At 51.2% G+C, this 17815-nt stretch overlaps 1 protein-coding gene across 5 annotated transcripts; it reads right to left on the bottom strand.

The window, feature by feature from the left end:
* Window positions 1-1132: 1132 nt before the first annotated feature.
* On the bottom strand, window positions 1133-13471 carry LOC144485923 (uncharacterized). Of its 5 annotated transcripts, none has more exons than XM_078203986.1 (2): window positions 13371-13471; window positions 1133-3984 (listed from the first exon to the last, which is right to left on the bottom strand). In XM_078203986.1, the coding sequence occupies exon 2, from the start codon at window positions 3972-3974 to the stop codon at window positions 2433-2435; it is 1542 nt and encodes a 513-aa protein (XP_078060112.1). In that variant the 5' UTR covers window positions 3975-3984; window positions 13371-13471; the 3' UTR covers window positions 1133-2432. The 5 variants fall into 5 exon arrangements, with proteins under 5 accessions (XP_078060112.1, XP_078060113.1, XP_078060116.1 ...); XM_078203987.1 differs by having other exon boundaries at window positions 13362-13467; XM_078203990.1 differs by having other exon boundaries at window positions 1133-4025; window positions 13362-13454.
* Window positions 13472-17815: the final 4344 nt, after the last annotated feature.

The following is a 17815-nucleotide window of genomic DNA, read 5'->3' as shown; positions in this document are numbered from 1 at the left end:
GACTAACCTCCTAAACTCCTATAGAGAGAATCTCATCCCTCTGTGCCAGATTGGAACCATAGGCCTGTCTAGTTATCGCCAGCTCCCCCTTGACAGTCTGTGAGGGTTATTATTAGACTCTCACATCAATGTCACTGGTCTAGTAATCCAGAGATCCAGGGGAATCTCTGGAGATCCGGGCTCGAGTACCACCACGATAGATGGTGAAATTTGAATGTGACAGAAACCTGTAAATCTGTTCTTCGATAGTCAATATCTTTTCCCAAAGGTAGAGGAGTCTAAAACTAGAGGGCATTGGTTTAAGGTGAGAGGGGAGAGATACAAAAGTGTCCAGAGGGGCAATTTTTTCACACAGAGGGTGGTGAGTGTCTGGAACGAGCTGCCAGAGACAGGAGTAGAGGCGGGTACAATTTTGTCTTTTAAAAAGCATTTAGACAGTTACATGGGTAAGATGGGTATCGAGGGATATGGGCCAAATGCGGACAATTGGGACTAGCTTAGGGGTTTACAAAAAGGGGCGGCATGGACAAGTTGGGCCGAAGGGCCTGTTTCCATGCTGTAAACCTCTATGACTCTATGTAAAGTTAAAATTTATTTATTAGTCATAAGTAGGTTCACATTAACACTGCAATGAAGTTACTGTGAAAATCCCCTCGTTGCCACATTCCGGCGCCTGTTCGGGTACACAGAGGGAGAATTTAATCATGGCCAATCCATCTAACCTGCGCATCTTTGGACTGTGGGAGGAAACCGGAGCACCCGGAGGAAACCCACGCAGACATGGGGAGAATGTGCAGACTCCGCACAGACAGTGACCCAAGCCGGGAATCGAATCCGGGTCCCTGGCGCTGTGAGTCAGCAGTGCTAACCATTGTGCTACCGTGCTTGCTGGAATTAATCTGGAATTAAGAGTCTAATGACGGCCATGAAATCATTGTACATTGCTATCATCTGGTTCACTAATGTCCATTAGGGAAGGAAATCTGCCGTCCTTACCTGGTCTGGCCTACATGTGACTCTCGATCCAAATGGGCAAGACTCTCTGAAATGGCCGAGCAGCCACTCCATTCAATAAGCTCTGGACCAGCCAGCGACTCCCACATCCCCTCAACAAATAAAAAAAGGGGTCTGATTCTGTGTTGCACATTGTATTTTTTCAAAAATTAATTTACGGTTTGTGCAATTGCCCCTTGAACTGCTGCAGTCCCGTGTGCTGTAGGCACACCCACGGCGCTGTTAGGGAGGGACTTCCAGGATTTTGACCCCAGCGACAGTGAATGGCCGATATATTCCCAAGTCGGGAATGGCGAGCGACTCAGTGGGGACCTCCAGGTGGAGGTGTTCCCCAAGTATCTGCTACCCTTGTCCTCCGAGATGGTAGAGGTGATGGGTTTGGAAGGTGCTTTTGAAGGAGCCTCGGCGGGTCGCTGCGGTGCATCTTGTAGAGGGTACACACGGCTGCCGCTGTGCGTCGGTGGTGGAGGGAATGAATGTTTGTGGATGGGCTGCCAAACAAGCTTAGTCCTGGAAGTATTGAGTTTCTCGAGTTGGAGCCGCACCCATCCAGGCAAGTGGAGGATATTCCATCACACTCCTGACTTGTGTCCTTGTAGATGGTGGACAGGCTTTGGGGGAGAGTCAGGAGGTGAGTTACTCGCCACAGGATTCGCAGCCTCTAGGCTGCTCTGGTAGCCACAGTATTTATATGGCTGGGTCCCCGCTCAGTTTCTGGTCAATGGTAACCCCCAGGATGTTGACAGTGAGGGGAGTCAGTGATGGTTACACCATTGAATGCCAATGGACGATGGTAAGATTCGCTCTTTTCAGAGGTGATCATTGTCTGGACACTTGTGTGGTGGGTACATTAGTTGCCACTTGTCAGTCGGAACCTGGATATTGTCCAGATCTTGCTGCATTTGAACACGAACTGCCTCAGTATCTGACGAGTTCTGACCTCATGATGGAGGGAAGGTTATTGATGAAGCAGCTGAAGATTGTTGGGCCGAGGACACTAACCCTGAGGGACTCCTGCAGAGATGTCCTGGAGCTGAGATGACTGACTCTCCACAACCACAACCATCTTCCTGTGTGCCAGGTCTGGCTTCAACCAGGGGAGAGTTTTCCCCCTCATTCCCATTGATTCCAGTTTCTCTCGGGCTCCTTGAAGCCACACCCGGTCGAATGCGGCCTTGATGTCAAGAGGCAGTCACTCTCACCCTGACCTCTGGAATCCAGCTCTTTTGTCCATGTTACAGTGTTTATATGGCTGGGTCCCAGTTCAGATTCTGGTCAGCGGTAATTCGCAGGATGCTGATAAGTGGCCGATTCGGCCCCAAAATAGTCAAATCGCGGGGGCTCACTTTGAAAGGTGAAATCACAGTTTGAAAATGGATGCTCCCGTTCTCACCCCACCGCAGGGCCGCGCGCGCGCGCTACGGCGCACTGTGAACTCGCTGGTGTTTCAACAGATGGGACGAGCGAGTGAATCCCTTCCCGCAGAGGGAGCAGGAGTACGGCCGCTCCCCGGTGTGGATTTGCTGGTGGGTCAGCAGGTTGAAGGAGCGCGTGAATCGCTTCCCGCACGCCGTGCAGATGAAGGGCCGCGGCCCGGTGTGGAGGCGCTGGTGCTTGCGCAGGGCGAGCGACTCGCTGAATCCCTTCCCGCAGCGGGAGCAGGCGTAGGGGCTGTTGGAGGCGTGGACCCGCTGGTGCGCCACCAGGCCGGACCAGCGGGTGAAGCGCTTGTCGCAGCGGGAGCAGGCCGAGAGCCTCTCGCCCGTGTGCAGGCGCTGGTGTCGGGTCAGGTCCCTCTGGGTCTTGAAGCTTTTGCCGCAGTCGGGGCAGGGAAAGGGCCTGTCGTCTGTGTGCACCAGCTGGTGGGCCAGCAGGTTGGAGGAGCGAGTGAATCGCTTCCCGCACTCCGAGCAGGCGAAGGGCCGCCTCGAGGTCCCCTCCGGACACCGGCCCTGCGGCTCCTGGCTGCTCTTGTCGCTGTCGGCAATCCCCTGGGCGTGGACGGGCTGGTGTCGGAGCAGATGGGAAACCTGAGCAAAGCCCTTGCCGCAGACGGGACAGCTGAACGGCCTCACGCCGGTGTGGACCTGCTGGTGCCGGAGCAGGTGGGAGGAGCGGGTGAACTGTATCCCGCACTCGGGGCAGGTGAAGAGGTTCTCCCCGGTGTGCAGCCTCTGGTGCCGCCTCAGCTCCTGGTAGAGTTTGTAGCACTTGCCGCAGGCGGAGCAGATGAAGGGCCTCTCGTCGCTGTGGACCTGCTGGTGGCTCAGCAGGTTGGAGGAGCGGGCAAATCCTTTGCCGCACACCGGGCAGGCGAAGGGCCGCTCGCCCGAGTGGAGGAGCCGGTGGGCCAGGAGGTTGGAGGAGCGGCTGAAGGTCTTGCCGCAGACGGCGCAGACGAACGGCCTCACCCCGGTGTGCACCCGCAGGTGCTCCCGCAGGTTCTGCGACCGCTTGAAGCTCTTGCCGCAGTCGGAGCAGCCGAAGGGTCGCTCCTCGGTGTGGACCAGCCGGTGCGCACTCAGGTCCCGGGGGCTTTTGAACCTCTTGCCGCAGTCGGGGCACCGACAGGGCCTTTCCTCGGTGTGGACCAGTCGGTGCGTCTGCAGGTGGGAAACGCACACAAACCCCTTCCCGCACGCGGCGCAGGTGAAGCGGCTCTCCCCGGCGTGAGGGTGGCGGTACACGTCTGGTACAGTCGGAGAGGTGAAACCCATCTCGCAATCCCCACCTGGAGCCCGGCTCTCCTCCCCCTGGCAGCGTGTGTGCCTCTCCAGCTCCGGCAAGCAGCCGAATGGGAGACCGCGCACGGGGCAGCTGTACAGTCTGTCCGTGTGCCGGACGCTGCCTTCCCCTTCGATTGGTAAAGGCCAGAAATAGTCGGGTCCAAACGAACTGAGCGACTCTGATAGGCCCGGATGCGATGTCTGCTCGGAGCTCCCTGTCTGGAACGGATCCATTCCCACAGCCCTGGAAAATGACCACAGGAAAGGGAGACGATATTGAAAGATCTATGAGGGGCACCAATTTGTTAGACAAGTTAAAAAAGTTAACGTTTATTTATCAGTCACAAGTAAAGCTTACATTAACACTGCAATGAAGTTACTGTGAAATTCCCCTAGTCGCTGCAGCCCGGCACCTGTTCGGGTCAATGCACCCTAACCAGCACGGCTATCGGCCTGTGGGAGGAAACCGGAGCACCCGGAGGAAACCCACGCAGACACGGGGAGAATGTGCAGACTCCACACAGACAGTGACCCAAGCCGGGAATCGAACCCGGGTCCCTGGCGCTGTGAGGCAGCAGTGCTAACCACTGTACCAGCATGCCACCCTCACATTGTCTACACTCATTTCAGAGCAAGGGTATCCTTCCTCAGAGAAGGAGACCCAAACTGCACACAATACTCTTGGTGTGGCCTCACCAAGGCTCTGTATAATTGCATCACGACATCCCTGTTTCTCTACTCAAAACCTCTCACAATGAAGGCCAACATACCATTTGCCTTCTTTACCCCCTGCTGCACCTGCATGCTTACCTTCAGCGACTGGTACACAAGGACACCCAGGTCCCTCTGCACACTCCCCTCTCCCAATTTACAGCCACTTAATAATCTACTTTCCTATTTTTCTGCTCATCTCATAATAAGAAAAAGTACTGCCACACTATGTGCGGTTGGCATGGTGGCACAGTGGTTAGCAATGCTGCCTCACAGCGCCAGGTTTCGATTCCCAGCTTGGGTCACTGTCTGTGCGGAGTCTGCACATTCTCCCCGTGTCTGCGTGGGTTTCCTCCGGGTGCTCCGGTTTCCTCCCACAGTCTGAAAGATGTGCTGGTTAGGGTGCATTGGGCCGTGCTAAATTCTCCCTCACTGTAACCCGAACAGACGCCGGAGTGTGGCGACTAGGGGATTCTCACAGTAACTTCATTGCAGTGTTAATGTAAGCCGACTTGTGACACTAATAAATAAACTTTCAAACGTTAACTGGAGAGCAGTAGGAACAAGGGGTTACTGAATATTCACAGACAGAGGGACAGAGATTCTTGATGAACAAGGTTATCGGGAGAGGTGGGATGCGGAATTGTGTCCACAGTCAGATCTGTCGTGATCTTATTTAATGGCAGAACAGAAGGAGGGGCTGAATGGCCTCATCCTGCTCCTAATTTGTATGTTCGCGATGTCTACGCAGTGACGGTCAGTCAGAATCAACCCTTCCGTGTTCCTCGACACAATCTCTTCATCAAACTGAGGGCCTCCTTTGGCAGATTATCACACAGAAGGAGGGGTCCCAGTGGCAGCCACCTCGATACAAATCCACGAGCATGCCAGCGATAGCCCTGCGCCAGTGCCGTGCAAACCCCCCCTCTGCCACCCCCTGCCCCTCACTGCTCCGACCACAGAGGCCACTGTCTGCTCTCAAACACAGTAACAACTCGAACAACAACAGGTGAAAGTCCAACAGCTTTATTTATAAATGAACCTGTTGGACTTTAACCTGGTGTTGTGAGACTTCTTACTGTGTTCACCCCAGTCCAACGCCGGCATCTCCACATCACGCTCTGAAATAGCCAAGGTTTGCCTTGCACCAGACGCCAAACGTGGCTTTGGGGAAGAACGGACACATCTATCAGTGTCACTGACTGTATCTGTACTGGTGTTAATCCAGCTCCCTCACACTGTCACTCAGTAACCCCTCTCTCCCCCAGCACCCTGTGTTACTGACTGTATCTGTACTGACGTTAATCCAGCTCCCACACACTGTCACTCAGTAACCCCTCTCTCCCCCAGCACCCTGTGTTACTGACTGTATCTGTACTGGTGTTAATCCAGCTCCCTCACACTGTCACTCAGTAACCCCTCTCCCCCAGCACCCTGTGTTACTGACTGTATCTGTACTGGTGTTAATCCAGCTCCCTCACACTGTCACTCAGTAACCCCTCTCCCCCAGCACCCTGTGTTACTGACTGTATCTGTACTGATGTTAATCCAGCTCCCTCACACTGTCACTCAGTAACCCCTCTCCCCCCCAGCACCCTGTGTTACTGACTGTATCTGTACTGATGTTAATCCAGCTCCCTCACACTGTCACTCAGTAACCCCTCTCCCCCAGCACCCTGTGTTACTGACTGTATCTCTACTGGTGTTAATCCAGCTCCCTCACACTGTCACTCAGTAACCCCTCTCCCCCAGCACCCTGTGTTACTGACTGTATCTGTACTGATGTTAATCCAGCTCCCTCACACTGTCACTCAGTAACCCCTCTCCCCCAGCACCCTGTGTTACTGACTGTATCTGTACTGATGTTAATCCAGCTCCCTCACACTGTCACTCAGTAACCCCTCTCCCCCAGCACCCTGTGTTACTGACTGTATCTGTACTGATGTTAATCCAGCTCCCTCACACTGTCACTCAGTAACCCCTCTCCCCCAGCACCCTGTGTTACTGACTGTATCTGTACTGATGTTAATCCAGCTCCCTCACACTGTCACTCAGTAACCCCTCTCCCCCAGCACCCTGTGTTACTGACTGTATCTGTACTGATGTTAATCCAGCTCCCTCACACTGTCACTCAGTAACCCCTCTCCCCCCAGCACCCTGTGTTACTGACTGTATCTGTACTGATGTTAATCCAGCTCCCTCACACTGTCACTCAGTAACCCCTCTCCCCCAGCACCCTGTGTTACTGACTGTATCTGTACTGATGTTAATCCAGCTCCCACACACTGTCACTCAGTAACCCCTCTCCCCCAGCACCCTGTGTTACTGACTGTATCTGTACTGATGTTAATCCAGCTCCCTCACACTGTCACTCATAAACCCCTCTCCCCCCCAGCACCCTGTGTTACTGATGTATCTGTACTGATGTTAATCCAGCTCCCTCACACTGTCACTCAGTAACCCCTCTCCCCCCCAGCACCCTGTGTTACTGACTGTATCTGTACTGATGTTAATCCAGCTCCCTCACACTGTCACTCAGTAACCCCTCTCCCCCAGCACCCTGTGTTACTGACTGTATCTGTACTGATGTTAATCCAGCTCCCTCACACTGTCACTCAGTAACCCCTCTCCCCCAGCACCCTGTGTTACTGACTGTATCTGTACTGGTGTTAATCCAGCTCCCTCACACTGTCACTCAGTAACCCCTCTTCCCCAGCACCCTGTGTTACTGACTGTATCTGTACTGATGTTAATCCAGCTCCCTCACACTGTCACTCAGTAACCCCTCTCCCCCAGCACCCTGTGTTACTGACTGTATCTGTACTGATGTTAATCCAGCTCCCTCACACTGTCACTCAGTAACCCCTCTCCCCCCAGCACCCTGTGTTACTGACTGTATCTGTACTGATGTTAATCCAGCTCCCTCACACTGTCACTCAGTAACCCCTCTCCCCCAGCACCCTGTGTTACTGACTGTATCTGTACTGATGTTAATCCAGCTCCCTCACACTGTCACTCAGTAACCCCTGTCCCCCAGCACCCTGTGTTACTGACAGTATCTGTACTGATGTTAATCCAGCTCCCTCACACTGTCACTCAGTAACCCCTCTCCCCCAGCACCCTGTGTTACTGACTGTATCTCTACTGATGTTAATCCAGCTCCCTCACACTGTCACTCAGTAACCCCTCTCCCCCAGCACCCTGTGTTACTGACTGTATCTCTCCTGATGTTAATCCAGCTCCCACACACTGTCACTCAGTAACCCCTCTCCCCCCAGCACCCTGTGTTACTGACTGTATCTGTACTGATGTTAATCCAGCTCCCTCACACTGTCACTCAGTAACCCCTCTCCCCCCAGCACCCTGTGTTACTGACTGTATCTGAACTGATGTTAATCCAGCTCCCTCACACTGTCACTCAGTAACCCCTCTTCCCCCAGCACCCTGTGTTACTGACTGTATCTGTACTGATGTTAATCCAGCTCCTCACACTGTCACTCAGTAACCCCTCTCCCCCAGCACCCTGTGTTACTGACTGTATCTGTACTGATGTTAATCCAGCTCCCTCACACTGTCACTCAGTAACCCCTCTCCCCCCCAGCACCCTGTGTTACTGACTGTATCTGTACTGGTGTTAATCCAGCTCCCTCACACTGACACTCAGTAACCCCTCTCCCCGAGCACCCTGTGTTACTGACTGTATCTGTACTGATGTTAATCCAGCTCCCTCACACTGTCACTCAGTAACCCCTCTCCCCCCCCAGCACCCTGTGTTACTGACTGTATCTGTACTGATGTTAATCCAGCTCCCACACATTGTCACTCAGTAACACCTCTCTCCCCCAGAACCCTGTGTTACTGACTGTATCTGTACTGATGTTAATCCAGCTCCCTCACACTGTCACTCAGTAACCCCTCTCCCCCCCAGCACCCTGTGTTACTGACTGTATCTGTACTGATGTTAATCCAGCTCCCTCACACTGTCACTCAGTAACCCCTCTCCCCCAGCACCCTGTGTTGATGACTGTATCTGTACTGATGTTAATCCAGCTCCCTCACACTGTCACTCAGTAACCCCTCTCCCCCAGCACCGTGTTACTGACTGTATCTGTACTGATGTTAATCCAGCTCCCTCACACTGTCACTCAGTAACCCCTCTCCCCGAGCACCCTGTGTTACTGACTGTATCTGTACTGATGTTAATCCAGCTCCCTCACACTGTCACTCAGTAACCCCTCTCCCCCAGCACCCTGTGTTACTGACTGTATCTGTACTGATGTTAATCCAGCTCCCTCACACTGTCACTCAGTAACCCCTCTCCCCCAGCCCCGTGTTACTGACTGTATCTCTACTGGTGTTAATCCAGCTCCCTCACACTGTCACTCAGTAACCCCTCTCCCCCCAGCACCCTGTGTTACTGACTGTATCTGTACTGATGTTAATCCAGCTCCCACACACTGTCACTCAGTAACCTCTCTCCCCCCAGCACCCTGTATTACTGACTGTATCTGTACTGATGTTAATCCAGCTCCCTCACACTGTCACTCAGTAACCCGTCTTCCCCCAGCACCCTGTGTTACTGACTGTATCTGTACTGATGTTAATCCAACTCCCTCACACTGTCACTCAGTAACCCCTCTCCCCCAGCCCCGTGTTACTGACTGTATATGTACTGATGTTAATCCAGCTCCCTCACACTGTCACTCAGTAACCCCTCTCCCCCAGCCCCGTGTTACTGACTGTATCTGTACTGATGTTAATCCAGCTCCCACACACTGTCACTCAGTAACCCCTCTCCCCCAGCACCCTGTGTTACTGACTGTATCTGTACTGATGTTAATCCAGCTCCCACACACTGTCACTCAGTAACCCTCTCCCCCAGCACCCTGTGTCACTGACTGTATCTGTACTGATGTTAATCCAGCTCCCACACACTGTCACTCAGTAACCCCTCTCCCCCAGCACCCTGTGTTACTGACTGTATCTGTACTGGTGTTAATCCAGCTCCCACACACTGTCACTCAGTAACCCCTCTCTCCCCCAGCACCCTGTGTTACTGACTGTATCTGTACTGATGTTAATCCAGCTCCCTCACACTGTCACTCAGTAACCCCTCTCCCCCAGCACCCTGTGTTACTGACTGTATCTGTACTGATGTTAATCCAACTCCCTCACACTGTCACTCAGTAACCCCTCTCCCCCAGCCCCGTGTTACTGACTGTATATGTACTGATGTTAATCCAGCTCCCACACACTGTCACTCAGTAACCCCTCTCTCCCCCAGCACCCTGTGTTACTGACTGTATCTGTACTGATGTTAATCCAGCTCCCTCACACTGTCACTCAGTAACCCCTCTCCCCCAGCACCCTGTGTTACTGACTGTATCTGTACTGGTGTTAATCCAGCTCCCACACACTGTCACTCAGTAACCCCTCTCTCCCCCAGCACCCTGTGTTACTGACTGTATCTGTACTGATGTTAATCCAGCTCCCTCACACTGTCACTCAGTAACCCCTCTCTCCCCCAGCACCCTGTGTTACTGACTGTATCTGTACTGATGTCAATCCAGCTCCCTCACACTGTCACTCAGTAACCCCTCTCCCCCAGCACCCTGTGTTACTGACTGTATCTGTACTGATGTTAATCCAACTCCCTCACACTGTCACTCAGTAACCCCTCTCCCCCAGCCCCGTGTTACTGACTGTATCTGTACTGATGTTAATCCAACTCCCTCACGCTGTCACTCAGTAACCCCTCCCCCCCAGCACCCTGTGTTACTGACTGTATCTGTACTGATGTTAATCCAACTCCCTCACGCTGGGCCCAGCCAGCGACACCCACATCTCACGAACAAAAAATAATCTTCCTCTCCTTATTTACGTGCAGTACAGTGGTTAGCACTGCCGCCTCACAACCCCAGGGACCCGAGTTCGAGTCCGGCCTTGGCAGACTGTCTCTGTGGAGTATGCACATTCTCCCCGTGTCTGCATGGGTATGCTCCGGGTGCTCTGGTTTCCACCTACACTCCAGAAATGTGCGGGTTCGGCAGATTAGCAAGGCTAAATTGCCCCTTAGTGTCCAAAGATGTGTAGAAAGGATCCTTTTTGGATGGAACACAGCTTGGTGTCGCTCCTGCTCTGCCCAAGACCGCAAGGAACTACAAAAGGTCGTGAATGTAGCCCAATCCATCACGCAAACCAACCTCCCACCCATTGACTCTGTCTACACTTCCCGCTGCCTCGGGGAAAAGCAGCCAGCATAATTAAGGACCCCACGCACCCCAGACATTCTCTCTTCCATCTTCTTTCTTTGGGAAAAGATGCAAAGGTCTGAGGTCACGTACCAACCAGCTCAAGAACAGCTGCTTCCCTGCTGCCGTCAGGCTTTAGAATGGACCTACCTGACAGTAAGTTGACCTTTCTCTACACCCTAGCTATGACTGTAACACTACATTCTGCACCCTCTCCTTTCCTTCTCTATGAATGGTATGCTTTCATAGAATCTGTAGAATCCCTACAGTACAGGAGGCGGCCATTCCATTGAGTCTGTACCGACCACAATCCCACCAGGCCCTATTCCCATAACCCCACATATTTACTCTGCTAATCCCCCGACACTAGAGTCTGGGTGAGTCGCTCCTTAAGACAGTTGGTTAGGATTCGATTGGCGGCCTTCAGCACTGTAGGAATGTTTTTAAGAGGCTGTCGAATTCTTACCTCTTAGAACAAGCTTTTAGTCTTCAGTTCAGTGTCCCATTCCACGGCTTGGTGTCAAATCTAGCTTTACAGCGCTGTTAGGTGGTTTTCCCAAATGAAAGACCATAAGACATAGGAGCAGAATTAGGCCACTCAGCCCATCGAGTCTGCTCCGCCATTCAATCATAGAAACATGAAATCATAGAAATGGTCTGCTTTCATAGAATCCCTACAGTACAGAAAGAGGCCATTCGGCCCATCGAGTCTGCACCGACCACAATCCCACCCAGGCCCTACCCCCATATCCCTACATACTTTACCCACTAATCCCTCTAATCTACGCATCCCAGGACACTAAGGGGCAATTTTATCCTGGCCAATCAACCTAACCCGCACATCTTTGGACTGTGGGAGGAAACCGGAGCACCCGGAGGAAACCCACGCAGACACGAGGAGAATGTGCAAACTCCACACAGACAGTGACCCAAGCCAGGAATCGAACCCAGGTCCCTGGAGCTGTGAAGCAGCAGTGCTAACCACTGTGCTACCGTGCCGCCTCATTTTCCTCATCCCCATTCTCCTGCCTTTGCCCCATAACCCCTGATCCCCTTAATCAATTAAGACCCGATCGATCTCTGTTTTAAAGACACTCAATGACCAGGCCTCCACAGCCTTCTGTGGCAAAGAGTTCCACAGATTCACCACTCTCTGGCTGAAGAATTTCCTCCTCATCTCTGTTTTAAAGGATCGTCCCTTTAGCCTGAGGTTGTGCCCTCTGGTTCTAGTTTTTCCGTCTAGTGGAAACATCCTCTCCACGTCCGCTCTATCCAGGCCTCGCAGTATCCTGTAGGTTTCAATAAGATCCCCCCCTCATCCTTCTAAACTCCAACGAGTACAGACCCAGAGTCCTCAACCGTTCCTCATACGACAAGCTCTTCATTCCGGGGATCATTCTTGTGAACCTCCTCTGGACCCTTTCCAAGGCCGGCACATCCTTCCTTAGATACGGGGCCCAAAACTGCTCACAATACTCCAAATGGGGTCTGACCAGAGCCTTATACAGCCTCAGAAGTCCATCCCTGCTCTTGTATTCTGGCCCTCTCATCATGAATGCTAACATTACATTTGCCTTCCTGACTGCTGAAAGGTGCTACACAGATGCAAGTTGGATTCAAGATTGTGCCGGAATGTGGCGATTTCTTGCAAACTGTCCTCAGCATACCCTCTGATTCTATCTTTTACTCTCATTCAATCTAATTCTTAGAAACTCTCTAACAATGTTCTGTTTCAATCTCTAAAAGAATTGGCGATCCTTAGGCTTCGTGCCCACCCGCTATTCAGCTGATCTTTCTCTACACCCTAGCTATGATGGTAACACTTCTTTTCCTCCTCGCCTCTGTACTCTATGAACGGTATGCCTTCGTCTGTTTAGCGTACAAAACAATACTTTTCATTGTATACGAACACATGTGACAATAATAAATCATTTTTTCACCCCTCCACACTCTAAGAATGGTATGTTTTCAGAGAAACCCTACAGTGCAGAAAGAAGCCATTCGGCCCATCGAGTCTGCACTGACAACAATCCCACCCAGGGCCCGAACCCCATGTATTTACCCTACTAATCCCTCTGACACTATGGGGCAATTTAGCACGGCCAGTGCACCTAACCAGCACGTCTTTCGGACTGTGGGAGGAAACCGGAGCACCCGGAGGAAACCCACGCAGACACGGGGGAGAACGTGCAAACACAGACAGTGACCCCGAGGCTGGAATTGAACCCTGGTTCCTGGTGCTGTGAGACACAAGTGTTAACCACTGTGGCACCGTGCCGCCCCTCTTTTGTCTGTAAACAATACTTTTCACTCTATCCCAATACATGTGACAATAATAAATCAAAGTTGTTGTTGTTGTCTGGGCAGCTGGCCCTGGAAGCCCCGCCCCTCCCGCGCTCCCATTGGTTGGAGGACCAGGCACCTTCCTCGGTCCTCCGAGCTCCGTCCGCTGCTGCGATTGGCCGAAGCCCCTGTCAATCACCGCCGCGGTTCTGATCACGTGTTCGCAGCAGCCCGGCTGCCAACGGACCCCGGGCGCTGCTTTCGCCCGGTGGGGGAGGGGAGGGGTCCGCCTGTCGGGCCGCTCCGGTCGGTATTCCCTCCGATTCATCCCACTCCTCCCGCGCCTTTTCCGCCCTCCGGTTATCAAACCTCTCACCGAACTCACTTTCCGCCGGCGGCCTCCCAACGGTTTGAGCCCCTGGCCCGCCCCCCCCTCTGAAAGGGCGGCGATGGCGCGCAGGCGCGTTAGCGGCCCGCTGTTGGGCTGGCCGGGCATGCGCAGTGGCGGAGCGGCGCATGCGCTGTATTCAGGGCAGATAGGGCCGCTTCCCGCGCGCCAGGGATTGTGGGTAGGGCGTCCACCATTGGAGCCAGTTCTGCCATAATGGTGGATGGCACCACACGAAGTAATCCAGATCCCCTGTCTGTTGAAAAAAAATGTCTGTCCTTGGCCTCCTCCAATGCCCAGTAAGAAGTCTCAGAACACCAGGTTAAAGTCCAACAGGTTTATTTGGTAGCAAATACCATAAGCTTTCGGAGCGCTGCTCCTTCGTCAGATGGAGTGGATATCTGTTCTCCAACAGTGCACAGACACAGAAATCAAGTTACAGAATACTAATTAGAATGCAAATCTCTACAGCCAGCCATGCAATGTTCCAGTGAAGCTCAACGCAAACTGGAAGAACAGCATCTCATCTTCCAGCTAGGTGCTTTACAGACTTCTGGTCTCAACATCGAATTCAACAACTTCAGATGATTTGCTCGATCCCACCTCGACCCCTTTGTTTTCATTTTATTTTATGTTTTACTGTTCTCTACTTTTTATTCCTTTATTGTCTTTCTTCATTTTTCAACCCCCCCCCCCCCACTCTTTCCCCTACTTTATCCCCCTTTCCTTACCTTTTCTCCCCGTTTGCTTCCCCTTTTCAACATTCCCCCCCTCCCCCAACATCTTCATCTGTCACAACTTACCCTCTGATTTCAGCTTCTCTACCGTTTGGCCATTCACACCCTTTATTCTCTCTGTGGACAGCCATTAGAAATCTTTTCCGCTGGTTTCTGTGGCTATGACTCATCTTTCATTCCCTCACTCTGCAGTATAAATATCTCCCACTTTCTATGCCTTTAAGCTTTGACAAAGGGTCGTCTGGACTCGAAACGTCAGCTCTTTTCTCTCCTTACAGATGCTGCCGGACTTGCTGAGATTTTCCAGCATTTTCTCTTTTGGTTTGCCCTGGCTGTTGCTCTGGTCACACGTTCACATTTCACCAGGGCATTTGGTTTGATTTATTTATTGTCACATGTGTTGGTCAACCGTGAAAAGTATTGTTTCTTGCGCGAGACAGACAAGGTATACCGTTCATAGAGCACATAGGGAAGAAGGAAAGAAGGAGGTGCAGAATATAGTGCTACTGTCATAGCTAGGGCGCAGAGAAAGATCAACTTAATGTGTGATAGGACTGTTCAAAAGTCTGATGGCAGCAGGGAAGAAGCTGTTCTTGAGTCGGTTGGTATGTGATATCAGACTTTGCACCTTTTTCCCGATGGAAAAAGGCGAAATAAAGTATATCCCGGGTGTGTGGAGTCCTTGCTTATGCTGGCTGCTTTTCCGAGGCAGCGGGAAGTATAGACAGAGTCAGTGGAAGGGAGTTTTGTTAGCGTGATGGATTGGGCTATGTTGACAAACTTTTATAGTTTAATGCGGCCTTGGGCAGAGCAGGAGCCCCATACCAAGCTGTGATACAACCAGAAAGGATGCTTTCTATGGTGTATCTGTACAAATTGGTGAGAGTCATAGAGGACACTCCGGATTTCCTTAGGCTCCTGAGAAAGTAGAGGTATTAGTGGGCTTTCTTAATCAGAGTGTCAGTTTCGTGGGCCCAGGATAGATTTATGGTGGTCTGAACACCTAGAAACTTGAGGTTGTCGACCATCTACACTTCATCACCATTGATGTAGACAGGGACATGTCCTCCACTACGCTTCCTGAAGTCGATAACTATCTCCTTCATTTTACTGAGATTGAGGGAGAGATTATTGTCATCGCATCAATTCACCAGATTCTCGATCTCATTCCTGTATTCTGTCTCATCATTGTTTGAGACCGACCCAATACGGTGCTGTCATCAGCAAACTTGAAAATGGAGCTGCAGCAGAATTTGGCCGCACAGTGAAAGGTGTGTAAGGAGTATAGTCAGGGGCTGAGGACACAGCCTTGTGGGGCATCGGTGTTGAGGATAATTCTGGAGCAAATGTTGTTGCCGATCCTTACTGTCTATGGGTTAGGAAGTCTAGGATCCGGTCGCAGAGGGAGGAGCCGAGCGCGAGGCCACGGAGTTCGGGGATGAGCAGCTGGTGAAATTTAAATTCAATTAATGTAATAGCGGCCGACAGTGCAGAAGGAGGCCATTTGACCCATCGAGTCTGCACTGAGTCTCTGACGGAATATCTTAACCAGGTCCTGTCCCCAGCCCTATTCCCGGGAACCCCACACACTTACCATGATTAATCTATTGGTTTGAACAATAAAAGAAAATGTATTAAACATGGAACATTTGGATTATAATACAATACTCCTTTACTGCCCCCTTAGCCAATTACACACAGATTTTAAGGTTACCTTGGATGGCAAAGTATAATCTTAACCTACAACGGTTCTCAGTAACACAGTGTCCCTATAAACACAGTAAGAAGTCTCACAACACCGGGTTAATGTCCAACAGGTTTATTTGGTAGCACAAGCTTTCGGAGTGTTGCCCTTCATCAGGTGAGTGCAGGATTAGACTTCTTACTGTGCCGACCCCAGTCCAACGCCGGTATCTCCACATCATGCTTATAAACACACAAGATAGCTGTGGTCTCTGTTCTGATCTTCAAGTGGACATCTGGATATCTCCTCAGAATCCCCCCGCCCTCAGATGATTGTCACACAAGAGCTGCCAAACTCCACTCCCAAAAGACATGCTTCACAATCTGACCATTATAGTTTCCATCAGTGATTTCTGAAATCCAGACCAGATTTTCCAAATGACTCTCTGAAACACAGCCTCGTGGGTTATAGGCTTTTGGATGTGATCTCTTTCTTGAAGGTCATTCTTCACAGTTCCTTGCACCCACTTTCTGTGTTGGCCTTAGCCTCTCCCATGTCTCGAGCTGCCGTAGCCATACACATTGATACTTTTTCACTTAACAGGAAAGACAGAGCAGGGAGAGGAAGTATTTTTCAAAAATATTGTTCCAGAAAAGCCTGGGCTTGTCTGCCCATCATTTGGGCACAGCTGCCAAGAGTGTTGGTTGTCGACACATTTTTATCTGATTTGAGCCAGACGCTGGCAGTGGTCTTATTCATGGGGGAGCAAACTTTGTGTGTCAATTAACTCCCTGAAAGCCCCTCTCCCATCTTCTAGCTTCACACTTCAGTCTTTCTATTGTGCAGAATTCAATATTTTGTGCCAGTGTTTGGTCTGGTTTTTAACTTGCATGACACGTTCGATTATCGTGTGTGGGAGTGAAGTTGTCCCGGCAATAGGAGGGGAGGATGTCAAGGGGTCTCCCCCACCGCCCGGGTCCCCCACCCTGCCCCCACTCCCTTCCTTGTAATTTGAAATAAAATGAGAAAATTCTGGAAACTCTGTGACTCAGTACTTCTTATCGTTTAATGAAATGGAGAATTGGAGTAAATGAATACTTCAGCACACTCTTCAACTGCATCCTGAACTTAGTCTGGGTGACAGCATAAATCCCAGTGTTGGTGCAGCAGCTCAGAAGCTGCAGCATGAAGGCCAGTTCCATCACAAAGCCTTCAAGAAAGAACACGTAGTATCCCAAACTGAACATACGTTTCCATATCGAATAAAACATTAACACTGACCATAACAGGATGAAATTGGCTGAGATAACAAAGAGTAAAATGATGGATTTCCTTCGACTTTCCATCTCTGCATCTTTGGGACTCTCCCCACTGCTGTGAGCCCGGAGTCTCCTGCGGGCTCTGCTGGTCACTAAAATGTACCTGACGGTGAGAACATTGAGCAGCAGAATCAGGACAAATGGGACACATGGAGTTAGAATGTTGTGGGCGAACTCGATTATGCTCCAGACTGGGGACCTCAGAACAGCAACTGTTATTTCACAAAACCAGGGGTCATTCAAGAGCACATACCCACCTGTTACCATAAAATACCAGAAAATATTCTTCAAACAGCTCAGCACACTCACTGTTCCCAGAACCACAGTCGCTGTTTTCTCGCTGCAATATTTATTTTTCAGCTTCTGGCAACAAATGGCCACAAATCGATCGAAGGTGAAAGTGACAGTGAACCAGACGGAACAGTCAGTGGCTGCGTAAAGCAGGACAGCGTGGGCATTACACATGCGGACATACCACAGGAAATTAAACTGTTCAGCAAAAACAATCGGGATGTGTCTCATTATCAGGTCGAGGATAATAACCAGTAGATCCGCCAGTGACATGGCCACCAGGTAACGAGTGACACAGCTGGAGAGACCACAGTTTTTGCGGATGAGAATCACAATGGTGAGTAAGTTCACTGTAAGGAAGGGAAATCAACAATGAAATCAGGCATCAGGCTGGGAAAAAATAAGTTTAAA

The sequence above is a fragment of the Mustelus asterias genome, unplaced genomic scaffold (genome assembly GCF_964213995.1).
Source record: "Mustelus asterias unplaced genomic scaffold, sMusAst1.hap1.1 HAP1_SCAFFOLD_248, whole genome shotgun sequence".
Classification (NCBI taxonomy): domain Eukaryota; kingdom Metazoa; phylum Chordata; class Chondrichthyes; order Carcharhiniformes; family Triakidae; genus Mustelus; species Mustelus asterias.
Note: the sequence above shows the minus strand (reverse complement) of the source record. Positions and strands in the feature narration are given on the sequence as shown.

Excerpts from the sequence above, each read along its gene's own strand:
- LOC144485923 (XM_078203986.1), bottom strand. The coding sequence starts at position 3,974 with ATGGATCCGTTCCAGACAGGGAGCTCCGAGCAGACATCGCATCCGGGC.